Source organism: Bidens hawaiensis, unplaced genomic scaffold (genome assembly GCF_021521415.1).
Source record: "Bidens hawaiensis isolate Kalapana, Puna unplaced genomic scaffold, B.hawaiensis_p1.1 tig00028489_1, whole genome shotgun sequence".
Lineage (NCBI taxonomy): Eukaryota > Viridiplantae > Streptophyta > Magnoliopsida > Asterales > Asteraceae > Bidens > Bidens hawaiensis.
The window spans coordinates 94,269-121,283 of NW_027494655.1; the positions used below are offsets into that span (position 1 = coordinate 94,269).

General features: G+C 34.6%; 2 protein-coding genes, 1 long non-coding RNA gene and 1 pseudogene across 4 annotated transcripts; 2 read left to right on the plus strand and 2 right to left on the minus strand.

Moving 5' to 3' along the window:
- Nucleotides 1-1,292: 1,292 nt before the first annotated feature.
- LOC143577196 (uncharacterized) lies at nt 1,293-1,667 on the plus strand. Its single transcript, XR_013143077.1, has 3 exons — nt 1,293-1,335; nt 1,428-1,475; nt 1,564-1,667. It is a non-coding gene; the product is annotated as an uncharacterized LOC143577196 (long non-coding RNA).
- Nucleotides 1,668-2,126: 459 nt separating this feature from the next.
- On the plus strand, nt 2,127-3,969 carry LOC143577207 (GDT1-like protein 5). The gene is made up of 7 exons (XM_077061105.1): nt 2,127-2,153; nt 2,295-2,342; nt 2,410-2,481; nt 2,562-2,606; nt 2,683-2,744; nt 2,834-2,906; nt 3,849-3,969. The coding sequence occupies exons 1-7, from the start codon at nt 2,127-2,129 to the stop codon at nt 3,918-3,920; spliced, it is 399 nt and encodes a 132-aa protein (XP_076917220.1). The 3' UTR covers nt 3,921-3,969.
- A 293-nt stretch (nt 3,970-4,262) lies between these two features.
- Nucleotides 4,263-9,132, minus strand: LOC143577195 (lysine histidine transporter-like 6; annotated as a pseudogene). Its single transcript, XR_013143076.1, has 8 exons — nt 9,047-9,132; nt 8,300-8,433; nt 7,835-8,217; nt 6,570-6,963; nt 5,756-5,861; nt 5,577-5,668; nt 4,601-4,669; nt 4,263-4,487 (listed from the first exon to the last, which is right to left on the minus strand). The product of XR_013143076.1 is annotated as a lysine histidine transporter-like 6 (transcript).
- A 9,094-nt stretch (nt 9,133-18,226) lies between these two features.
- LOC143577191 (mediator of RNA polymerase II transcription subunit 25-like) lies at nt 18,227-23,617 on the minus strand. The gene is made up of 12 exons (XM_077061096.1): nt 23,483-23,617; nt 21,973-21,997; nt 21,436-21,499; nt 21,223-21,353; nt 20,867-21,139; nt 19,613-20,779; nt 19,410-19,463; nt 19,275-19,303; nt 19,129-19,197; nt 18,963-19,047; nt 18,781-18,867; nt 18,227-18,675 (listed from the first exon to the last, which is right to left on the minus strand). Exons 1-12 carry the CDS (start codon nt 23,581-23,583, stop codon nt 18,343-18,345), a joined length of 2,418 nt encoding a protein of 805 aa, XP_076917211.1. The 5' UTR covers nt 23,584-23,617; the 3' UTR covers nt 18,227-18,342.
- Nucleotides 23,618-27,015: the final 3,398 nt, after the last annotated feature.

Genomic DNA, 27,015 nt, shown 5'->3' on the forward strand with positions numbered 1-27,015 from the left:
TAGGCTGTAGCTCGGTTTTAAAGTTAAACGAGCTGAAAATCAAGCCAATGACCTGTGCTGTGCTTGGAACGGGTTTGGATCGGTTACAAAAATGAGCCAACTTAGGTTAGATTGTTTCAAATCAAGTTTTTATTGAGCAAGCCACGAGCATTTTGAGCAACTCTTTTATTCAACAACTAAAAAGATTGGGTTTTGCGATTCAAAAAGGGGGTAGCGGCGCAGCTTGTTGCCCGCTTGCCTTCTGTTTCGATGTAATCTAAACTTTTATTCAACAACTAAAAAAAAAAAAATCTTGATTATTAACATATCAATTTAAAATTTAAAAATATGAAAAATGTAAATAAACTTAATACAAGAAAGGAAAAACGAAATTTAAAAGTGAGTTCTTTCCCTTAATAACGAAATTAATTAGAAGTGTTTGGTGATTTTCCTTAATAAAAGAAAACCACAGTACGTATCTAGTTTTATCTATACAACTCGAATTAAAGAACTTGTAACTTAATGATAATAAGGTGTGACATGTAACACCCCGGCTTAAGCGGAAACGCCCGAGTGTGACGTACAGATTGCTCAAACACACGTGGCACTATTAAGTGACCATAATAACATTAATTCATTTAATAAGCCAAGTAACACAAGTTCGAAAGTAACAATACAAGTTCAAACCAAAACATAATCATAACAATAGTTCTTTTATTGAAATAGAAATATTTGAGTTGCATGTTTATTAAATTCCTATAAATTACTTAAAATAGAAAATAAAAAATAAAATAATGAAAATCGATAAATTCGGTTCGGTTCGGTTTTTACAAGAACATAAAACCAAACCGTTGGTTTTTCTTTCCGTTCTGTTATTTCGATTTGGTTTTTCAGTTTTTGGTCGGTTTTTTCGGTTTCATGAGTCATTTTTCAAGCTCGAGCTCAACTCAGGATCATCTCGTTTACTATTTATTAATTAGTTTATATACAATTTTAGTTTTTGTTGTATAATTTGAGAAATACCGTAACAAGCCTAAGCTTAGCTCAAGCTCGTGTGCAGTACCAACGAGCCAAAGCTCGGCTCGAGCTCATTAAGGAGCTAAAACATAGTTAACACTTAAAATACACTAGGCTCATTAAGGCTCGACGAGCCTAAACGATCTTCCCATACAAGGCTTGTGCTTGATAACTAAACGAGCTTTATTTGAGGCTGGGGCCCTGCTCGTTTCAAGGTTTTTATCGATCCGATCTCAAGTATTATAATCTTAATACTTCGTTTAATCGACACTGTTTTAGATCTTGGCGATGCGTCGTCCGAGGAGACATGTTTTAGCAGGCTGTCTTACATCTCTAATTGTAAATTTCTTTTAAGTGATTGCATTTAATTCAAAATATTTGTAGATTTTTTTTTTGTATAAAGTCTTGAAAGTCAACGCATTGACTTTCAGGTTATGACCATTTTGTCTGCTGCTGTTGGGATGGCTGCTCCAAACCTGGTATGCTCCTTAAAACAACATCGTATTCATGTGTTACTAGATAATCATACTTTTAACTAACATAATTTTTATAATTATAACCATGCAGATCTCGCAAACATTAACGAGACATATTACTACCGTATTGTTTTTCGGTTTTGGACTATGGTCGTTGTGGGATGCATATAATGACAAGTAAATTAATCTTCTTCACTGTTTATAGCCTTTATAATAATATAATGTTTATATATATATATATAGAGGTTAGTATCATTTTAGAACTTTAAAAAAGTTAAGAACTTTTAGGAACTCATAATAGCCAAATATTTTTTTAATTTTTTTCATATATTAACATTGTTTGAGACTAGTTTTACCATATTTTATATATAAATTTTTTATTACATATATAAATCACAAGTTTACATATGTGTAAAATTTATGTAATAACAAACTTACATATATGTAAAAAAAATTTAGATATGTGTAAAAACTAATTTTCATAATTGTAGTCATAAATATAGATATAAAAAGTGATAAAACTACAATCAAATAACATTAATATATAAAATTTTTTATTAAAAACGTTAGTTATTAAGAGTTCCTTCAAGTTCTTAAATAATTTAAGGGCTCTGTAATGATACTCATCCTATATATATATATATAACAAGTTAAATGAACTTGAACTTTAGAACGCCTGCAGTTAACTGACTATGTTTTATTAACAGTGATTCGGACGAACTGGAAGAAGTTGAAGCTGAACTGGTTCGCTTCTTTCGCACTTATGAAGTTAAAATAAAATTTTAGATATAAATTTAAATTTTCTTCTAATCATATTTGCAGGATGCTGATGTAAAATCTAACGAGGGAACGAGTAAATCAAATAACAAGGTAACACAATAATTTGCAGCTCATTTTTACCGTCATCTTATTTGGAACTTATTGCACATATTATTAGGCTGATGATGATGATTTGAAGAAAAAGAATAGGCCATTTTTGACTCGATTCTTCTCACCGATTTTTCTTAAGGTATACACCCCAAAAATGGCGCGTTTTTTAAATAAATGATTGCGAAATGTTTAACATGTTGCGTACGGTTATTGGTTCAGGCGTTTTCTATAACATTTTTTGGTGAGTGGGGTGACAAAAGCCAGGTGAATATTAATCTTGAAACATCAAAGATCTGCATTTGACCGGTCACTTGACTTTGACTATTAATGTTGTTTTCAGTTGGCTACAATTGGTTTGGCTGCAGCTGAGAATCCTATGGGTGTTGTTATCGGCGGGATTATGTAACTTCATTTGCTTATAACTTTATTTCATATACTATTTACTGACTTTTAAGTTAACTATGTTGTTAACGAATGTGTCGGTTTATTAGAGGCCAAGCTTTGTGTCAAACGGCTGCGATTTTTGGAGGGAAGAGTTTGGCATCACAAATATCCGAGAGATTTGTATGTGAATATTATGAGTTTGTGAGACTTGTTTCTATATCTTTTTTAAGAGTGAACTGCGGTTTTCGTACCTATGGTTTGTTCAAATATGCGGTTTTAGTCCAGTAGTTTCAAATTTGTGATTTTCGTCCTTGTGGTTTCATTTCACTTGCAATTAAACCCGAATTCACTAATCCTGTTAAGTCCAGTCGTTAAACCCATCAGCGTGTCCTTCATGTGAGGGGCATTTTTGTCCTTTCCCCCCCCCCTAAAATACACCCCAGCCCCTCACGTGAGGGGGCTTGCGAATTAGGACTGGGGTTTATTTGGGGTACGCCATGCTTGCGGTGCGCGCATATAAAGTATATATGTGTGAACCCTCGGGTGGGCAAAAGTAAAATTGCACTAATTTTGACGTTATTTTATCAATCTCGTGAAAATAACGTTAAAGGTGGCGGAAGGTTAATCAGGCATCATGTGGTGGCGTTGATAGCCGAAAGACAAGGGCACATGCACCAATCAGCTGGTGTCCCTGATGATTGAGTGCTATGTGCCTTATGTCCAAGGCTTGATGCAAAACTACTATCGAGCCGGGGGTCTCACCGGAAGCAGCCTCTCTATCCCTATGGGATAGAGGTAAGGCTGTCTACATCTTACCCTCCTCAGACCTTACCATAGCATTGCTATTGGTGGGATATACTGAGTACGATGATGATGATGATGATGATGTTTATTTGGGGTGAAAATGACAAAACTGCCCCTCACGTGAATTGCACGCTGATGGGTTTAACGACCAGACTTAACGGGATTAGTGAATTCGGGTTTGATTGCAAGTGCAATGAAACCACATGGATGTCACAAATTTGAAACTGTTGGACTAAAACCGCAGATTTGGACAAACCACAGGAAAGAAAACTGCAGTTCACTATTTTTTTAAATAAATGTTTTATAAATTTGATACAGATTGCAGTATTGGGTGGACTTCTTTTCATCATATTTGGAATCCAGTCATTCTTTTCGACGATCGAGTCATGAGTTTAGGTACTGGCAACAGTTTGTATTCATCGTCTTTCTCGCTTAGCAATTTTGACTTTTGAAATATTATGCGTTTGACCTTAAAAGTCAAATATGCATATTTTCTTCAAAATGGAGTGTGGACAAGTTTTAAGTAATTTTAACAACCATCTAACACTATAAATTATTATTTATTTTTTTTGCAGAAAAATGATTACGGGCCGTATAGGCTGAAAAAGCTGTTCTTTTTTTGTGTCCCCTCCGTACACCTGTCAGTCATGCGTGTCATTTTTATTTGTGACATTTTTTATCAAGATTTAGTTAGCATCTATCCTTTGTAACTCAAACATGAACTATATTCAGGTTTATTTACTTTCAAATCATTTGATATAACTTAGTAGATCAAACAAATATGTTACACACACAATACATACATACATGCATACATATGTATATTATATTTTTTGTAAATCTTGAAATGAAATATTTTTACTGATAAAAATCATAACTTGAGGAGTCAGCGATTATATTCCTGAATCCGCCAATGGTTGACGCCAACATTATAAACACTCCAATGAATATTCCCACCTGAAAACACACAAATATTATATTTTACATAAATATTTTCCAAGATTATATAAAACATTTTTTTTTTGAAAAATAAGTTTGGTATTATAAAATATAAATGATGGTAAACTTACCCAATTAACAAGCCAGTGGATACTGAATGGCTTGGGTTTCTTGAGTATGAGCCATATTATACTTGGAAGCTACAAAATTCATTAATTAATTTACATTTATATTAATATTAATATTTTAATTTATGTCATTAAAAAAGATACACAACTATGGATCTTCACACACCACTTTTTGTTTGCACGGCTCGTATAGGGGCTTGCACGGCTCGTATAGGGCTATACGGGCCATATAGGACCTGAGTTGATAAAGACATATACGGGCCGTATAGGCTGAAAAAGCTGTTTTTTTTGTGTCCCCTCCGTACACTTGTCGTCATGCGTGGCCTATACGGCCCGTATAGCCCTATACGAGCCGCATAGGTAGGGGTGCAAATGAGCCGAGCTACTCGAGATCGGCTCGGTAAAAAGCTCGATCGAGCTGAGCTGAATCGAGCCCGAGCCCAAACTCAAACCTAAAAGTAAGCTCGTTTAATAAACGAGCCCGAGCTTCACTTATCGAGCTCGAGCCGGCTCGCGAGCCTAAACGAGCATGTCATACATATAACTTTTTAAAATATATATATATATATTTATAATTATTAATTAATATATACAATGTTATGAAAAAATAAATAAAAATAACTCAATAATATATATTATTTATACATAAAATTATAATAAAAATAATTATAACTATTTAAAAACTAGTTGATATATAGTAAACGAGCCGAGCCCGCGCCAAGCTTGAGCTTGAAAATATACTCACGAGCCGAGCTCGAGCTTTGAAAATAGAGCTCGAAACGAGCCAAGCTCGAGCTCTGTGTAAGTTAAACGAGCCGAGCTCGAGTCTAATCGAGCTCAGGCTCGGCTCGTTTGCAACCCTACGTATAGGGCTATACAGTCACCATGGGGTGGTGTATGAAGATCACATGCATACGATCTTCATACACCATTACGGATCTTCACACACCAGTTAAAAAAAAGATAATTTAATGCTTACAAAATAAGAAGTGGGAGCAAAACCAAATCCACCAAAAAAACCAAGTAGATCTCCAAAGAAGGGAAATGTAACAGCCATGAACAATGTGAAAGCTGCAATTTTTTTATTAATTTTAAAATTCATAAGAATTATAACAGTTTAAAAAATATATTTTTTTTTTATAAAAATTAAATACTTACCAACATAAGTAGACCTAACCACAAGTCTAAGTGGCAGTCCAGAAGGGACATTGTATTTTTTAGACAGCCCTTTTTCCATCAAAGCAAATAGTGGCATTGCAAATACCTGAAAACAAATATATATTTTTTTATAAATAACTAGTTTTTCTGTACTGGGACAGTTGGCAAAACCCCATCGTTGAAAAACGAGCGTTGGGAAAACCAGAGCGTTACGACGATGAGTCTACACGAATTCGGTCAGTATCGGCGGCGTTCGTCACGATATAGACACCACTAGTAAATTTGAGCGTTAAAACCCAAAAAATCAATTCGTCAAATTAGCGTATAAAAACATTAACGTATAAGAAAACAAAATATTAAAGACGATGTTTATTTGGTTGGCAAACCCGGGCGGTGGTAAAAACCCAAGCGTTGTCGGTCCCGACTCCCGAGCATTGAGGCGGTAACTTGACATGAATTTAGTCAGTTTTGATTATGTACATTACGGTACTAGAACTAAAAACGAAAAAAATATATTTGGGGGGGGGGGGTCGGTAAACTTGTGTATTGGTAAACCCGAGCGTTGTCGGTCATGGGCTTTAAATAAGGCCGCGAGTCTACGCGAACTCAGTCCGTTTCTTTCAGGTTTGTTATGATACATGAACTAAAACAAAAAAATATGACGTTTTGTCGGTTTCCATTACGTTTGTTATGGTAACTGAATTAAAAAAAAATTCGTTAACCAATACGGTGCCGATCTTCTTTATATAATATATAACAACAGAAATGTACTGTTTTATAAAGTTAATAGACTAAAAAAATTCTAATATGTTACCTGATAGCTTCCAAGAACATGAACAACCACCATCAAATTAGCCGCGGCAATGAGCCAAGACGGTTTTTGTAACGCAACGAGAACATTGTCCGTTACATCTTGTCCAAACGCCCAATAACCGATAATTGCAACGGGAAAATAACATATAGCGTTCACGAAATACGCGCCCATTGCGCCTTTCCACATTGCTACTTTTGAGGGTTTTTCGGGTGTGGAAGGAATGGTGGCTTGGATTTCGAGTGCGACTGCATGTCCTGCATACGCAAACGAAATCTGACCCAACGCATTAAAAACTCGGAATATCAAGTCAGCGCCACTTGTTTTTTTGTAACCGTAGCTTACATCCGGTTGCGTGCCTTTGCTTAGGGAACCGGCCCAGGCTATAGTTGAATAACTGTCATGCCAAATCAAATCATAAAATCATTATTGTAAAAAAAAACCAATTAATAAAAGACACGACGCAATATTCTGACATTACTGACGTGTCATACTCATACATGACACGGAGATAACGGTTATACAGGAAGTATGACAAGGGGAAAATATTCACATGGGTTGTATGATGGACAAATTATATGGCCCGTATGTTGTTTTTGAGTTTTGGCTAAAAAAGAAATAACTGATGTGACCACTAATATAGTCATACGACCCATCATTCTTCTCCCTATCATAAAACGGCTCCTATGACATGACAAACTCTTGGTATGTCATCATAAAACTCGTATATCATACATGATGTGACATATACACCGGTGCATATCTTAGGGTGGTGTTTAGAAGGCCTCAAAATAATAATAATATAAGTTTGAGTGAACTACGGTTTTCGTACTTGTGGTTTGTCCAAATATGTGGTTTTAGTCCAATAGTTTGAAGTTTGCGATTTTCGTCCCTGTGGCATCATTTCACTTGCAATTAAACCCGAATTCACTAAACCGTTAAGTCTGGTCATTAAACTCATCAGCGTGTCCTTCACGTGAGGGGCAGTTTTGTCATTTTTTCCCCAAAATATACCCCAGCCCCTCACGTGAGGGGTTAGGACCGGGGTTTATTTGAGGAGAAAAAGGACAAAACTGCCCCTCACGTGAAGGACACGCTGATTGGTTTAACGACCAGACTTAACGGGATTAGTGAATTCGGGTTTAATTGCAAGTGAAATGAAATCACAGAGACTAAAATCGCAAATTTTAAACTACTGGACTAAAACTGCAGATTTGAACAAACCGGGATGAAAAATACTTACTCTATAATATTTTCATCTAACTTACCATAGTGACATGGCAGCTGCAGCTAGTGAAATACCATAAACAGAATTAAAATCTGGAAGCTGAGAGAGTATAAAATGTGTGGACCCAAATATGATGATCCAATATGAGTGTCTTAGCCTGGTGCAGTCAGTGCACACCATTTCCACAAACTTTTGGAGGCAGGTCCCACCAGTCACCATGTACACTATATTCACCCCTACTTGTACTATCAACTGTTGTGGTAGTACTATCCACGGACCGAGTTTTGGCCAAAAGCGTACCTGGCTAGGTCGATGTATCGGTCAAAACGGGTAGTTGGTGTAAACTCATGTAGTTGAACCAAGAGCCACATTGTGTGCAAGGTCATGCACCATGATATGACCATGACCGCCATGCCTGGACCCCTGTCACATGTCACATAATTTTTTAGGCCGTTTAATGTTTTTTTTTCTTAATGTAAGTTTTTATGTGAAAATCTGTACATACCATCCGAGGTAGGCCATAGCATAAGGCAAGCTAAGAACACCGGCTCCAACCATGGCGGTGACCGTGTGGAAAGTAGAGTACCACCATTTTGCTTCTCTTTTCGGACCTTCATATTCTCCCTCTGGCAGAGCTTCCTATAAAATACATACATACATACGTACGTATGCACATATTTTAAATTTCTATATAAAATAATTCACTTGATAGACGATTCGTTTGTAGGATGATGGAAATGTTAAAGAAGTGTGAAAAACTATTCATAAGTCAAAAAATAATAAACATAAGTTCTTTTTAATAATTTAGATTTTTAGTTTTATTGTTTACTTTAGTTATGTCTATTCTAATCAAGTCTAGAGGTTAGTTATGTTATCTAAATAGAGATTTATATATAATACTTGAAAATCAACATATAATATTTTAATAATTTTTTTTTATATGGACTTTATCTAAACTTTTGTTAGAACATATCTAGTTTATCTCGCTTCCATTCTGTGTCGTTACTTCTTTCATATGAGCGGTTTAAATAAATAATAATTAAAGCACGCCCACCAACATAATAATAATAATAATATTTGATTCAGATAAGCAGTTTTATTAAACAACTCCAAGTACGCTGACATATTGATAATAGAGTCTAAAAGTGTTTTTAACAATTCGATTAACATATAAGATCAAAGTAAAACAACTAGCTAACATATGTAAAACCAAAAGAACATACACATATTACATATATCTAAGGTTGCTAACCTTTGGAAGTGGAGGAGAATAAGTGGAAACCATCAAAGCAATGGTTCAAGCCTTGCAAAGAAGTGAGTGTGAGAGAAGTGAAAGTCTCATTGTTCACCAAGACATCATGTTTAAGTAGTTGTGGTGGATCTCTCACTCTCCAAAAAGATTTATTGTTTATTAAGTGGAATAAAGGTAGTCATTGTCTTCCAAAAAGCAATAATTTAAATTAAAGATTTAGAGTTTATATAATTACTTATATTTTAGCATGACATCAGGATTGCGAACGGACCAAGCTGCGTAGAATCTGTTTATTAAAAGTTTGAATTAAGTCATCTTAAACTAGTTCGACCTTAAACTGAAGCACGTTTAGTCGTTGAGGATGACTAAGCTTGCAGGCTTAAACGAGTCTATCCTTTGCATTAATATAACAATGATAAGTTAATAAAAAATGTATGTTAGATATAAATATTATCATATGTAAAATTTGGCAAATTGGATTTTAATAATCTCAACTGCATTAGCAGTTGGCCGATAATAATCCTAATTTAGAAAATAGTTGTCACCGGTCCCAACTTTCACACTGTTTGTTTTCATTTGACCCCCATTAAAAAAAACTTAACGTCCAAATTTCAAATTGATGTTTTAGAGCTTTGTTCGGAATGAGGATACAAGTCGATTTATATAAAACTTATCTCAAAACGGTGGTTCAAACGACTAAAGGATGCTTCAATTTCGGTGTGTAAACTTTTAATTAGCAAAAATCAAGCTGTTTGGAGTACTGTTTCGAGGTAAGTTTTACATCAATCAATTTGTATCCTCATTCCGATCGAAAGCCCTAAAACATCAATTTAAAATTTGGAAAAAACTTAATAACTGAGGTCCAATAAAAACAAATTGTGTGAAAGTCGGAACCGATGACAACTATTTTTAAGTTGGGATTATTATCGGCCAGCTACATTAAGTTGGGATTATTAAAATTCAATTCATTGTAAAATTTTGACAAAAGTAACTAAATAATATGATTATAAATACATATAATTATTCATATGTATAAACAATAACTAATAAATAATAAACGAGGAAGTTTGAGCTGTACAACCATGTTAAGTTAAATGAATCAAACTCAAGCATAGACGAGCTTTAGACCTCTGATCTTTGAAGGCGACAAGGCGTAAGAGAAGTGCGACATGGCCTTCAAATTCTCATATCTAAGCAAACAAATATGAATAAGTTGACATATAATACTCGTAGTTATATCATCTATATCTATAATATATATAAGCGAAAACCCAAAAATCTTATGTGTCGAGATGTGGTCGCTCCCTCCTTTTATGGAAGCCACCAGATTTCTTGATCTGAGGCCTCTCATTGATTTAACCCAAATTCATGGGTATGAGTCTTACCAAAACCAGATAGCTCTTAAACGGGTTATAACATCTCATTAAATTAAAAATTAATCTTATCAATTATTTGATATGAAAATCCTACAAAATAGGAATATATTAAAATTTAATATCCAATTTAAAAAGAAAACGATATTATTTATAATTAATAAACAATTTTATAGTAAAAAACATAAGTGGGTCATAGGTCACCAAATCCAGATAACTTTTAAACGGGTTATAACATATCATTTATTTATGAAAGTTTTTCATTATCAAACCCTAAGTATATTATTAACTTTCTTACAATAAAAAAATAAAATCCAAAAAATAAATATTAAAAAATGAAAAATGTAAAACAACCATTCTCTCAGGCCATCAGATTACTTTATTTGTAAATGAAGGTTTCTCACGCATTTGACCCGAATTCACAGGTAAAGGTCTCACCAAAACCAGATAGCTCTTAAACGGGTTATAACATCTCATTATATTAAAACATAATCTCATCAAATATTTTATATGAAAATCCTATAAAATAGGAATATACTAAAAATTAATATCCTATTTTATTTTAAAAAAAGATATTATTTATAATTAAGAAACAATTTTATAATAAAGAAAATAAACGGGTAATGGGTATCACCAAACCCATATAGCTTTTAAACCGGATTATAACATATCATTTATTTGTGAAACCATTTCATCATCAAACCTCAAGTATATTAATTATTAACTTTCTTACAATAAATAAAATTAAAATCCAAATATACATATATAAATATTAAAAACGAATAATGTAAAACAACCCCCGTAATACGGGGGATAAAATCTAGTTACTTATAGTTTAATACGCATCAATGTTGTAAAAGTATGTCTACAAGGCTGAGTACTCCTCGAGTAATCGCTACAAGGTATGGCACTAAGACGAGTTTCTTTAACTCTGTCTAGCTACTGAGAATCGATTAGATGTGGCCAATCTCAACCAGAATCACATGTAGTCGGTCAACTTGGACCAATTTTAACTTCGAAAAATAAAAAAATAATTCGTAGTTCTATAATATAAAGAACGAATATCAACTTTTAATTAATGATTAGCCATTTTTAAATTAATTTAGTATTTAAAAATGCATTTCTCTTATTTATATTGATATTTGACATACGTAATATCCAAAAATTATTTTTCTCTATATTTATCATGTCTAAGTACTCTTCGAGTATTTCCTGAGTACTTCGAGTACACCCAACTTCCCAGTGGTTCGTCTAGAGTCCATTTAACAACTTTTGCAACCTTGATACGCATTATTGAGTGTTCTGTTCTAAATAACTAATATATTTGTAAAGGGGCTTCAATATATGATGAGCAATCCTTGTTGCATGATGTGATTTTTTAGTAGAAGCAAAGGAAAATAGTCTTGTAGGGTTAAGATGATAAACATGATGAATGACATATTATTATTTATTAAAGTAATTAACCAAATATTTAACCAACCTTTTTAAACGCATTTGATCATAATGGGACATGACATTGCACGAAAGAGCATTTCTATTTTATTTAGTCAGGTCATTTCCTTATAAAAGTCAAAAGTCATGTGGTTCAATCGCGTGCTAATTACCACTAAGTTTATTTACTTGATACCTTACTTACATACGATTCATAATGAATCTTGACAACTTGCATGTCCAGATTCTTCACGCATCGCGAAGAACTAAGGAGATACTTTAGCGGCGCGTGTGGAACGTGAAATCTTGGAAAATAATCAACCGACTATTTTTCTCCTAGCGACATGTAAGAAATCAAGAGCGCACCTTCGCAATGCGTGAAAACCCTAAAAACCGATTATATATGTTTTAACATAACTTATTCGAGGGAGTTCGATTCCAGCCGTCCCTTTGAGGTTCTTGGGGCAATTCTAGGTTGGAGAAGACATTCGAGATCGAGGATTGAAGACTAGGACTAAAAATCGGGTAGTTTTCACTTATTAGGTGTATTGTTTTTGATTTTCTTTCTTTTGTTTAGATATGTAGACCTTATGTTCTTGTTATTATTGACTTATCTTCTGGTTTTGATCATGGTTGTTGGCTAATCTTATAGCTACCAAAGTTTGATGATTATTTGTTGAGTTTTGGATGTTTCATCGGTTTTATGGACTCGTATTGATGGATTAACGTTATAAACAAGCTGAGAGGTGATAGATGGTCGGGTTGTCTTTTGGGTTAGATGTTTAGGTTTAAATGTTCTAATAAGATGTTTACCTAGAATTTCTTAGTTACATTGTAATTATATGTCTTGACAATTGACCTTTGGGTGTATTGAGTTATTGAGACGAACATGTAATCTATCTTTTATGGTACTTTATTGTTGTTGGGAGACTGAACTGTAATCTGACCAAGTTGTGAGTGTTACACGTCCTTTATGGTTTCTTACTGGTCGCACCAGGAGAATGATCAGAGATCTACTAGGTTATCTAAGGGTTTCGTATTCTAATATCCCGGCACCGTCATGGTTTCCCTACCCGAAGGAAGTCCAGGATTCCCAAATAGGATTCTTATGTGGGTAGTAGTTTTCTACATATCTGAGTTTCCCTAGTTCTTAGTTGGTTTCTTAGTTTCGTTTTTAGTTTCGCTTTGGTATTTTTAATTTACTCTCTTAGATGTTAAATAAAGCTCCCTTCATTAATTTAGGCTAGGATCCGATAGAGGTTTAGTATCAAGAATTTGCCTACAGTATCTACGGATTGACATGTGGTCTTACCTTCTAAACTACATTGTGACCGGTAAACTTGTCGATTGTGTGTGGTTTAGTGCAATGGTTCCTTTTTAAAACCGCTTGTGTGAGTTCGTTTCGTATTTTATGTTACACACATCAAAGTCCCTACGTTATAACTGATGTCACCATAGTCTAATTAAAAACATTGAGTTTTAGGCACAAAACTTAACAAAACACAAAGGATATGTAAGTATGTTTGTATGTGAATTTGATTGCCAATCCATCTTGTGCCAAGACCAATATTCAACATATGTACACATAGTCACATACTACCCAATGTTCATGAACTACAACATAACAACGGTTTACGAAAAGTTCGTTAACCTTTAGAGTTATAGCATTTAACCAAAATTAATACCTTTACACTTTTGGCCGAAAAATCACTTTAACTGTCATAAGAATTATTCATCTATATCAAGTCATGAATAATCGTTCGAATGAAGTTTTACTAGAGTTTAACCATCAATATGTGATGTTAATCTTTTGATCATCATTGTGATGATCTACACTGATTTCGAAAGTTATCTTTGTAAAAACACATCTATACTGATCAACCACAAGGGATACTATTTTACTAAGTGTTTACAATGACATAGTAAAATTCGTAATTCGATCCACACTAAGTCAGCTTAGAGCGAGTAGTGTAAACTGTAAAGACAGAATCTTGACTCGTAATATAAGTATACTAGCTTTTGAACCCGTGTATTACATGGGATTTGTTAAATAATAAAAATAAATAATGTACGTCTTTTTGAAAGAAATGAACAAAATTAAAGGTAAGAAGAAAATAAAATATATACTACAAATAATAAGAAGTCTATAATCTCAAATTTAGAAATTAGAATGAGATGAACCGTTACAAGTTTACAACAATATACAACATTTATTAAAATTCTTTTGACTCATTACCTATGGATAACTATAATGAATGAAATGAGATGTTATAAAATTAGAAGGGAAATTATAAGTTATAACCTATTTGTCAAAATTGTTTTAACCCATGGCCTATGGATATGTAGGATAAATAAGATGAGAAATTAGAAAATTATAAAGGAAATTATAACTTTTTTGCCAAAATTATTTTGATCCATGATCCATGGATAGATAAGATGAACGAGATTAAAGATTAAAAAGGAAATTATAACCCATTTAACAAAATGGTTTTGCCCACAACCTATGGATATGTAGAATGAATGAGAAGAGATATTAGACCAAGAATGAATGTGGGAATGTCACATCATTCTTATTATTTCTTTTATTAGTAAGGTTAGATATCAACCAATCTGCATTCAACTAGTAACAACTCAAAACTTTATCGTAACTCTTTTAAGGCATGTCATTTGATGAGCCACATATTCGGATGAATTTATATGAGAGTGCACTCCTTACCCCCGTTTAGCTTTCATATTAATATTATGTCACAAGACTATAGAAGTTTGTCGATTACTCGATTCTACATTATGGATTATGCTATTTTAAAGTATCTTATTATGTTAAATAGTTTTAAATGAAGATGTCACTGTATTGGTGCCTTTGATTTTGAAAATAATAATAATAATAATAATAATAATAATAAATTCTTTAAAACATGCAACCTTTGATGCATTGTAATATTCTATGTACTTACTGTTACTTGTGTAATGGAAATAGCATGGAGTGATTCACTTGAGGAGCACAACATGTCATGATGATCATCACTATGATGCTAAAAGTGGATAGATCCAAGTGTCAAAAGTTGTACTACAAGGACTAAATAGAAATATAGAGAAACATGTTGATTGGTCAAGTTTCTTGGTCTTGAAATGATTATATCTTTTGACCATTGGTTCGGTTTATTTAGTTTGGGTATAGGCGAAACCGTAACCGAAGTTATTGGGTTTTAAATATACAAACCATTTGATTTTTGGTTATTTTCAATTTCGGTTCTGTTATATTCGGTTTTTTTTTTCAATTCCATGTAGACATGGCCAAAAAAATTTAAAAAATGATGATTTTAAACTTATAAAAACTTATTGAAGTACCACATATATATTGCATTTAACATATATATATAGGTGCACGTTACGTGAAACCATATGAATATAAACTCGTTATATTAGTAGAGTGTAAAATTCAACAAAGTTCTTAATATAAAAAACACTAAAACTTTAGTCTTAATCTTTATTTATCATCTTATTTATCTTCAAAGTTTAGTTCTAGCCTCCCAGGCTTCATCATTTTCCTTCATAATCTATTAATCTTCATCACCATCAATCGGTTTGGTTTTTTTCGTTTTCTATAAATGGAAAACCGAAGCCAAAAATTCTGTTTTTCAAAACAAAAAATTAGAGGTTGATTAATGCTTTGGTTCGGTTTTTTCGGTTAATTTGGTTTCGGTTCAGTTACTTGGTTTTCTATTCACCCCTAAATTAAATAATACAAAGTGATTATTAGGACGAGTTTGGGTATTTTATTTTTTTTTTAAACCTTGTTGAGCTGTTTTTGTACTTGTAACTGTTGTTGTGGGTAATGAAAGTTCGTTTTTCTTGTAAAAAAAATTATTAGGACGAGGCTAACAGTTTTGTTGTTTACTTTTGTTCGAGATCAAACATCTAGGACCTTCATTGGACCTTCAAACAAGAATGAAGGTTCAAAGTAGACGTTATAAAGTATCTTTAGGATGAAGCTAACAGTGTTGTTTGAGATCAAACATCCCGACCTTCTACAACAAGTCTTTCGTGCAAAATAGGTAAACGTACTTTTTAAGTAACTCGTGTATCCCGTAAGTTATAAATACTAAATAAATGGATATTAGAAAATATCTATGATAATTGATTTCCTAATAAGTTGGTGTGGATCTATCAAGTTGCTTTAATGTGTAGAGAAAGGTGACTAATGAAATACACACTACCTTTCACTTTAAGCTTTATATGATTAAAACCATCTTTAGAAATTTTGATTTTAATGTAGATGGCTGCTATATACTAGGAAGCACTTGTTCAATATTCACTTTTTTAATAAATATCAATTCATGTATAATTAAATGGTCTTTTTAAGGTTAATTGTTTATATCTAAGAAAGTAAATAAGTAATTATTATATATATATATATATATAATTTAACAAGTTTGGTTAAGTGCTGATTGGGCCACTTGTCGGCACCAAATTGGTTCTTGGCATTATGCTTTTTTATTTTATTCCGATAGCTTAACTAACATAACGTAAACCAACCGAATACGCGTAAACTCACAACTCAACGTCCACGACCGACAACACTCGAGATTTATCAACGCCCGGTTTTACCAACCGACTCTACCCCATTGGTCCACCACAAATTTATTTATTTATTTTTTTCTGTCTTTTAGATCCGGAACTGTAATGAAAATAACCAAAAACAACGTCTGAACTTGTGTCGAGTTACCATCTCAGTGTCCGGGACCGGAAACTCTTGGCTTTTACCACCACGCCGGTTTACCGACTAAATAAACGTCGAATAATTTAATTTTTTTATATGTTAGTTTGACGAATTTAGTTTTTGGGTTTTCACGTTCAGACTTTTCCAACAGTGTCTATGCCGTAACGAGCGTAACCGATAATGTCCGAATTCACGTCAAAATCAAGTAACCGAAACCTATGACATTGCGTCGATTTACCACCTCAACGCTAGTGATTGACAACGTTAGTTTATCGCCACCGGGTTTTTACGTTGCGCCGGGTAAAATAATCTTTACTACAAAAGTTAGCTATAACTAAACTTGGCAAAATGGACGGGTTGAGCCAATTAATGGGTCAAAACAAGTTCAGATCAAACTAGATTCAAGTCAAAACAGGTTATTTTAAACAGAAATTGAGTAAGAATTACATAAAACGTCTTGTATCTTTATATCTACTTGCATGTTTGGTTCTTTATCTTCGATAATTACGCTAGACATCATTTATGCAAGTGTTTTGTAATATATTAGGGTCCTTCATACTAACTGAAGTTGACTTGTTCTGTTGAGTAAAGGACAATTTGGTCTTTTTACCCCGAAGTACTATCTGTTAGAGGTGCATAAAAGTCAAAACCAGTTTGGGTTTGGTCAACAAAAGTCAAAACCGGTTTAAAACTGAAAACCAGTTTGGGTTTGGTCAACAAAAGTCAAAACCGGTTTATCACCGGTTTTGGTTTGGGCTGAAACCAGTGTCTTGACTAGGTTATGATCGGTTTCAGCTCGGATTTTGATTGGTTTTGACCGGTTTTTGCTCAGTTTTGGTCGGTTTCGGTTCGGTTAACCGGTTTTGGTGGAGAAAATTGTAAACCGGTTTCGAACCTACGGTTTCAATCAGTTCCAAACCGGTTTCTGCATAATTAGTTTCAAACCGGTTCAAATTTCGGGTTTGATTAACCGGTTTATTTGCCCACGTCTACTATCTATATAACCTTTTCATCCATAACCAATAATTTGACTTTTGTTGACCCTGAACTACATCCCCTTAATTACTTCTTTGGTATACACTAATCAATCTTAGGCCGAACTAGAGGTGCACACAAAAACCGGTTCCAGAGTGGTTATGAACCGGGCTTTGGGTTTTTCACAGAATTGTACCCGGAACAGGAACCGACCTGGTGGAACCAGTTCCACCAATACCCGGTCAAAACCCGACCCAACCCTACCCAAAAACCCGAAAAAAACCCGGTGGAACCGGTTAAAACCCAGTTAAATACCCAACTATACCCGAAACCAGTTCCTACCCGGACCCGGTTTTGACTTTTGTTGACCATACACGATTTGTGCACCTCTAGGCCAAACCTGTCACCTTAAAACCCACATCATCGCCGATATGGGCATCACTTTTGCCATCAAACATCATGCCAGAGGGACGGTAAGGGCATGAATTTAGGATTTACCCCCCCCCCCCTCCCCCAAGCCGGAGTTATCGGTTACTTCACAACGTTCAGCCTAATAATGACAATAAATTTATTACATGATATTAGACTATTAGTTCCATTTAAGGTTTTGTTAATCCACAAATTAGACTCCAATCTAATAATATCATCAATCATGCATACATTCATATCAATATCCACTTAACCACAGTCTTATGTAATACAAAATATTATTATTAGTCAATACATCCTATACCAATAAACAACATGCCAAACATGATCAATCCCGCATGCGTTTCTTAACCGTTATAAAATTACCATCAGTTTATAAAACTTCCGCTCGACATGCTTTGCGGCCCTTGCGAAGAAACTTGCCCCTGCGACACCATTTGTGGTCTGCCGCCTGGGCCCTGCACATAACCCTGGTTCATCCCGGTCCCAACCATCTGCTGCTGCTGCTGCTGTTGTGGCTGTGGCTGCTGTTGTTGTGGCGGCTGCTGCATCTGCTGCTGCGGTTGCATGTGCTGCATTTGCTGCTGCTGCTGCTGTTGTTGCAGTTGCGGGTGCTGTTGCTGTTGTGGTTGCAGCTGCTGCGGTTGAAGTTGTTGGGGTGGTTGCTGACCGGATATTTGTGGCTTAAACACCACCATGTCCTGTGTAAATTATTACAAAAATAATATATTTCATGCTATTGTCATATTATGAAATATAATAAGTGAATCAATGGGAAATTATGAAATATAATAAGTGAAGCATACGCCGGGGAAAAGCATTCCGATCAACCGACATGCTTTGTCAGAAACCGAGAGTAAAAGTGTCTGTGACGGTAGTTGTATCACTGCGCACTATATTATAACTCAATTTAGTATTTATAAGATTATATTAAGAAATAATATAAATAATATAGATATATATAATAATTGTTTATTAATTAACTTACAAGCTTCTTTTCTTGCAGCTGTCCGAGAAACCCATGTTGATTCATTGCTCGGAAAACTAAAAAATCCGCTTTTCCAACGTATTGTCTGGTACAAAATTAATCAAACATAATTAGGTCATCATGTTAGGAAATGATATATAAAAAAAAAGATGATGCAAATGAATACTTGTTATTCATGTGATCTTGCGATATAAGGCGGACTATTTGCATTGTTGGTGGCCAGTTAGCTGCAAGCCTGAAGCATATAAAGGAAAAAATCCAAATGAGTATGTAATAAATAATAATCCTTTTTTCAACCGTCTTTAAACTTACGATTCAGAAGCTGTTGCGCTCCGGTACCCCTGCAATTAATTTAATAAAAAACATAATAAGATACACATTTATAACATTTTAAATTATGGAAATTTATTTACATAATATATTTTAAAAATAATTATTTAAACTTACTTCTAATCTTGTAATAAACACAGGCTGCCCTTGCCTCTGGCCCGATAAGTTACCCTGCATCATTTAAACCATTTACATTAAGTCCAAATAAACAAATAATCAAAACAATATTATTATTATTATTATTATTATTATTATTTTATTATAATTATTATTAGTATTACTATTATTATTATTATATGTGTGTGTATAGTTGGTGTTACCTCCCAAACTTTGACATATTTTGACTGGGCTGGCTGCAGTCCACCGCCACCTGGCGCCTGTTGCGGGAGACCAACATTAGCAGCAGTGTTATTATTCACACTGATAGTTTGCATTCCTGGTACTTGTTGCGACATTCCAGGTGTCGGCATCATGCTCCCGGTACCTGTACCGGTCCCAGTTCCTGCCCCGCTCACATTTCCACCAACAGGTCCGGTCCCGGATCCAGCCATGCCAGGCTGGCCCACACCACCCATCATATTCTGACTCATCCCCATTCCACTCTGCATCATTTGCGGGCCCGCAAGGTTCCCTTGACCCATGCCCGAAATGGTTTGACCCTGACCCTGAAGATTACCCAACGGTTGACTTACGCTCCCGGTCATGTTAGAAGTGACTGAAGTAAACGAACCCGGGACCGATACGGGTACGGGTACGCTACTCGGTACAGACCCGGAAACCGTAGTCGACCCGGGAATCGATGTGATGGCCGGTTGCCCGGACGATGGAATCACGGTTTGAGAAATGGGTACGGTTGATGCCATACCACTCGATATCATATTGTTCATATGCATCGCCATCGGATTGCCGCCAATCACCGATGGTAGCCCCATGGACGTGCCGCCAGCAAGGGCAGCAGAGTTAATTAACCGCGCTTGCGAAAGATTATTAAGAATGCTCACGTTTACAGGCCCGGTAGGACGTAACGGCGGTTGAACCCCATTAATAACCGGTTTAATTTCTTGTACCGGTTCGTTATTCGATAACATGTCTTGCGAAACTGATAACGGTGAAGACGTTTGCATGGTCGGGATGGGTTGAGAGGCGGGTCGAGCCACGGGTGGCACGTGTTGAAACGAGGGTGCAGGTGCGGGTGGCATGGATGAAACCGTGGTGGGTTCAACTTTTACAGTAGCGGGTGGAATGGGTCCGGTCGAAATCGGTTGGCGGTTCATTAAAGGCACGTTTGATGTAACGGAAGCTGGCGGTGGGCCCGACACAGGAGGGATTGAACTCGTGTCTACTTTTATAGGAGAGGGCAAATTGGTAATTCCTGACCGACTTAAAGCGGCACGGGCCTCCATAAATGTTTCTGAAATGAGAACTAGATAATGCGAATTTTTCACGACATCAACTGTTGGATCGGGTGATGTGGGGTTTCTTTTTGCCTGCAAGATTGAAATACAAAATGTCACTATATAATTAATGTTAATAACTTAATATTAATATTATAATAATCAATTTCAAATGATTACCGCATTGTAGATTGCTTTAAGTTTTGGAAGCTGTTTCGGGCATATAACCGACAGGGAAATAGAACATTGAGAAAACACTTTCGCGACAGTTTCAGCGTCTGACAACCGGCTCTCTGACTGCACCTCATTATTATCACTCGGTTCTAGTTTCTGAATCGGTGGTCGGTAAACAGGTGTCGGTAATGGGTACGGATTACTTGCGGCAACAAGTATGCAATGCCTTTGAACACCCAAACTGTGTTGGTTCTGTGGCGCGTTTGTATAAGGATACATCTGATCATAACAAAAATAACAGATTTTAATAACTTATAGATAAAATACCGAAATTTCTTTTTTTTTTTAAAGTATGAAAATACCATCAAAACTTCACCGAGTCCCTCGGCGATTGCAGCATCACAAAAACCGCCACCGGAAAAGTGGGCTGCTGATAGCCATTCGAAGAAATAATCAATGTTTCTTGTCCAACCGCTTCGTTGCACCAAACAAGCTGAAATTAAATTAATTTAATTAATAAAAATGTCGGAAATGAAATTTTTTTTTGAAAAAATAATAAGATGAAAAATACGCACAGCTGTAAGATCCATGAGAATTGAACATTACTAGGGCCAGCTCAGCAACCAGCCCGGATGATTTCTGTTTATGAAACAAAATAATAAACAAATTTAAAGTTAGTAGAAGCATGTATACGCAAGAAAAATCTTAACTTTATTAATTAAGAATGATTCTTGATTGTTTTTATCTATTTCCTAACATAGAATGTAAAGGCGGTTGAATACTTGAATCTCATTAATAACAAGTTTAATTTCTTGAACCGTTTCGTTATTCGATAACAGTTCTTGCGAAACTGACAATGATGACATGTTTGCATGATCAGGACAGTTTGCGAGGCTGCACGTGTTAAAATGCAGGCACAGGTGACATTGTTTGACTTTTAAAGCAGCTGGAAGAATGGCTCCGGTTGATATTGGTTGGTGGTTTATTAAAGATGCGTTTGATTTTACGTGGATATCGTTAAAAGAATCTTTACACATATTCAACTAATTATTCATGATAGATTTTACACGTTTTGTATATAACCATATACTTCTTACAAAACAGAAACTAACCAAAGAATCATTATCGCAGAATGACCTGCATGAACAAACAAACAAACAATTAAAAAAATACAATGTTAGCGACTTAGCATAAAAGCATATACAAGAACCCTAAAAACACCTAAAATACAACCCTAGATCATTCAAAATCTATCATTTCCCTATATGATCATAATCAGCGATTTGACGACAAAAATTAAAAAATATATATATATTTCAAATTCACTCCAATTTCAGCCATGTGTGAGTTAATTTGTTGCCCTAATCTAACTAATAAATACTATTTTTTTTTAATCTAAAAAGCTGGTTTTGAACACAAAATCATAATACAATAATTCAAGATAAAAAGCTGTAATAATAATTAATCTAGTTATTTGTACGTTTCTCAAGTTAAGAACTGTTTGTATTTATTCCCAACACTATAAAACTAAAATGTTAGCATAAAAGCATATACAAGAAGCCTAAAAACACCTAAAACAAAACCGTAAATGTTAAAAGACAAAATTTATAAAAGAGGGGGGGGGGGGTTCCGATAGAGTGCCTGATGATTTTTTGGAGACTAAAATGCTAAAAAGAGTTGTTTGTATTTGTTCGGAGACTAAAATATTAGCATAAAAACATATACAAAAACCCTAAAAACACCAAACATTCAAAATCCATCATTTCCCATTTTCCCTATACAATCTTAAATCAGTGATTTATGACCAAAAAAAAAACATACAAGAACCCTAAAAACACATGAACCAAACCATCAAATCATTCAAAATCCATAATTTCCCTACATGATTATAATCAGTAATTCATCCCACAAAAAAAAATAGCAACTTCAGTTCAATTTTCCCTATATAATCTTAATCAGTAATTAATGAAAAAATATAACAAAATTATTAAAAAAAAATCATATACAAGAACCCTAAAAACAATTGAAACAAAACATCAAATCATTCAAAATCCATAATTCCCCCACATAATTATAATCAGTAATTCATCACCAAAAACAAAAAAAAAACAAACAAAAAAGGTTATTAATTTCATTCCAATTTTCCCTATATAATCTTAATCAGTAACTAATTAAAAAAAATAAAACAAAAAAACCCCATATACAAGAACCCTAAAAACACTTGAACCAAACCATCAAATCATTCAAAAGCCATAATTTCCCTACATAATTATAATTAGTAATTGATCACAAAATAAAAAATAATTAAAAAAAAATATTAATTTCAGTCCAATTTTCTCTATATAATCTTAATCAGTAATTAATGACAAAACAAAAAAATATATTAAAAAAAAAACCATATACAAGAACCCTAAAAACACTTGAACCTAACCATCAAATCAATCAAAGCCCATCAATTTGCTACACAATTCCAATCACTAACCATGAAAAACTAAAAAGTTTATCAATTTCAGTCCAATTTCAACTGAGTACAAATCAATTTCATACCCTAACCCTAATTCAAAATTGGGGCAAAATTAAAACCCACAAAAATTGAATGAATGTAACAGTCCGATCGAGTACCTGATGACTTTCTCAAGGTAATCGGACACTATGGTTCGCCAATACGGACCCAGAGCGGCCGTACCTTCGACCACCAAGATCAGTTGTTTTCTGTCCGCCATGTGTTTGTGAAAATGCCTCAGAGAATTAAAATCAATTGATTAGGTGATTAAATGTAATTGAGGGTGTTGTTTTTCATGGTTTTAAAGGTTGGTTTGATTCTTGGATTGAATCAACGGGTTCAGACCTGTTTTTGTAGTTTTGTAAGGACTTGTGTCTGGTTGATTGTTGTAATAATAATATTTAATGTTTTTTGTAATAATACTTTCAGATTTGAAGAGTCTTCTTGTTTAATTCTGTGTAGTTTTAACAGGGCCTACATTGACTTTTCGATTCGGGCGTTCCCTGTGAAACCATACTGTTGGCTGGTACATGACATTCGTTGCGCTATCACAAGAACAGAAGTTTTTGGCATAACACATGATGGGACGGAAATCAGGGTTGGTTCAGGATCCGAAATGGCAACCTCATAATGGTTAGCTCAAATCTTTTATTATCAATATCAATATCCATCTAGGTGACACAAGTGGGGGTCAAATCTGGGTCTCCACTGGAGAACTCAAACCTTCCTATAATCTAATTTTGTTTTGAATGGCCAACAAACGTAAAATGTCTAGGTACTTCGTACAGGGTGACCCGATGACAAAAGTCACCGCCAGCTGGCCCAACCCAGTCGTACGGGGCTTAAGTACCTTCAAGTTATTTTCAGTTTAAGAAAAACTCACCCACCAAAGACTCATTGGTCCTATAATTTAATTTAATAAGAGATTTTGCTTCTCGTATTTATTTATTTTGAAAGAACATAAATTGATGAAATTTATATAACTACAATTGTGGGAGTCGGTGGTGCATTAAGTTTGTACCTCATGCTTTCTTATTTGTACTTAGGTCTCTGCCTATCATTGCCTCTCATCCTTTTAGAAAATAAAATAGTGAAAGGAGAGCCTTTAATAGAACCGAAACACTAGGATCATATTTAAATTAGTAAACATCGATTAACAACTAAATATTTTGTTATGGTATCCAAACAAACACCGGTTACTTGTTATGAAGCGTGGCTTTTACTTAACGGGTTTTGTAATTTTTTTTATTTTTTTATCGTAAAGTTAATTTGATGTATTGACGATGTATCACGTAAGGTGCGTGTGTTGGGCTTTGCGATAGATGTACTGACGATGTAAGACGCTTATTTCATATAGTTGTGCTCAGGTAGTTGAATATGTAATATTAATCTTCTATGTCGTCTTTTAGTTTAGGTCGGGTGTTTTGTAAATAGAGATCTTTTTTACCGGTCCTCAAAAAACTTAGAAATGGCCTTGAATGTAATTGTTGTATATCCACGATTATCATAATTTAGTAAACTATACAACATAAGTGGAAATTGAATTGATTCATAAACTCGTATGTGGTCGCTGAACGGCACCGCTCGATTCTACCACCTAAAATGTCCGTGGGGGGACCTGTGGCTGGATTGAATCCTCCGCGATGGTAATTCCCTTCAAGGTGCTTGTTTCCACTGGTGCGGATGGACAAAGGGTCCAAAGGACTTGTGTTTAGAAACGATTTTAACGAACACATCAAATTCATTACGAATGTGGAGAGGATCAATAGAGACCCAAGACTCATATTTTTTATATGAAATGAAACAAATTCACGTACACCAAACCGGCTTAGAGCAATGGAACATAGATTTATTTTTTATGATCTATTTTTATAAGAACTAGGTATATACTAAGATTGAGATCAATAGATTTGGGTATTAATTTTGATCTTCTACTATGTTATGGTATGTATTTAATAATGTCTTATAACTTCATAAAATCTAATTTTGTGTTTTTGGGTTTGAACCTACATAAGCAAAAAATTAATAGAAGATCCTAATATACATCTTGTTGGTGTGCTCATGAGTTGAGCCCGAGTCAAGCTAGGATGGTTTCAAGCTCGAGCTTGAAATTAAACGAGGCAGCTCAGCTATGTTAGAGCTTGATATTTTAGTTAAACAAGCCTAAGATCGAGTCAACGAGCCGAGCCATAACCTGAACCAAGCTTGGGTCGATTTTGACTCGGTTACAAAAATGAGTCAACTCAGCTTAGGTTGTTTCAAATCAAGTTTTTTAGTTGGTTTTATTCAATCTTTTATCGAGAGAGCCACGAGTCTGAAATTAGAGTTGCGAGCTTTTTGAACAGCCTACTTGATAGTAGCTCTTAAAGAGTTAGTGGTTTAAAGAAATTAACACACATAAATACATAATTTAGTGTTTCTTTGTTGTGTACTCAAATTAACACAACAAATAGATAATTGATTGAGAAGTAACTACTGTGATTCGATTGATTTAATTGAAGATTACAATGAAAAATTAAAACAATAACCAAGAAGGAGACGGGAAACAGATTCTAAGAATGTGAGACGAGAAGACTAGAACCAACTTCTAACAACATTCATTCTTCCTTTTTTTACGCTCTCTTCCTAATGCCTTATATCAACGGTCTCACCAGTTCATTCTTGTTGGGCCTAATTCCTTTTCTTGAATTGGCTGCTAAATGGGTCTGGATTAGTGTTCATAACATTGGATTAGTGTTCATAACATTCTTATTTCTTAGTCACTTGTCATCAACCATCTTAAGAGGGTTAAAGTTAAGGTATGATAATGAATGCAAGTTATGATTGTTATCTGTTGGGCCAGATGGGCAGATGCAATTGATAAACACAAAAACAAAAGAATATGAACAAGATGTTTTAACACTTTTACAAACCATCAACCAACACAACCTATCTAACCTAGACTAAATAGGGATACTTAAGTTATTCGTTAACATCACAACACAGATAAGCAATCTAATGAAACTTTAATCAGTTATATCTTTTTTCAAGCACAGATCAGTATAAAGCTTGAAATGAGTTGAGCTTTTGTCGAGGAGTTCAAGCCGAGCTTAGACTCGTTTAAGGTGCTACGCAAGTCCAAGTCGAGCTAAAATTCGTTTAAGGCTTTTCTTAAAATATATAGAAATAACTAAAAATGCATATAAGTTAATTAATCAATAATAAACGAGCCGAGCTCGAGCTTGAAAAACCAACTTACGAGTTGAGCTCGAGCCTAGTCGAGCTCAAACTCAGCTCGTTTACACCTCTAGATAAAAACCCGAACATGCTCAAAAGTCAAACTTCTAACTTATAACTTCCTTACTTTCAAACTAATTTTTTTTTAACTGCCAATTCAGATCACTAATGAGCCACTAACCCACCCGATCATCTATATTCCAACTCCAAGAGGAACCCCATGTCCCAACTTGAGCCCCCTATTTTTTTTTTCAAGTGGGACTTTAACCCAAGGTCCCCCCCCCCCCCCCCCCCTCTCCCTTTTCACGAGTAAAACTCGAGCTCTCGTAAGTTAAAACAAGCATAGCTCAAGCCTAGCCGAACTCAAACTCATAGCGTTTACACCCATAGACTAAAACCCATACTCAAAATTCAAACTTTTAACTTATAACTTCGG

What these genes read in the sequence shown, in the direction of transcription:
- LOC143577191 (XM_077061096.1), bottom strand. Translation starts at nt 23,583, where the DNA reads ATGGCGGACAGAAAACAACTGATCTTGGTGGTCGAAGGTACGGCCGCT. An exon ending in TACCTTGAGAAAGTCATCAG is followed by an intron (nt 21,998 to 23,482) that starts GTACTCGATCGG and finishes TTGTTCATGCAG; the next exon opens with GTCATTCTGCGATAATGATT. An exon ending in TCTGCGATAATGATTCTTTG is followed by an intron (nt 21,500 to 21,972) that starts GTTAGTTTCTGT and finishes TTTCATAAACAG; the next exon opens with AAATCATCCGGGCTGGTTGC.
- LOC143577207 (XM_077061105.1), top strand. Translation starts at nt 2,127, where the DNA reads ATGAACTTGAACTTTAGAACGCCTGCA. An exon ending in TGAACTTTAGAACGCCTGCA is followed by an intron (nt 2,154 to 2,294) that starts GTTAACTGACTA and finishes TCATATTTGCAG; the next exon opens with GATGCTGATGTAAAATCTAA. An exon ending in TCTCACCGATTTTTCTTAAG is followed by an intron (nt 2,482 to 2,561) that starts GTATACACCCCA and finishes TTATTGGTTCAG; the next exon opens with GCGTTTTCTATAACATTTTT.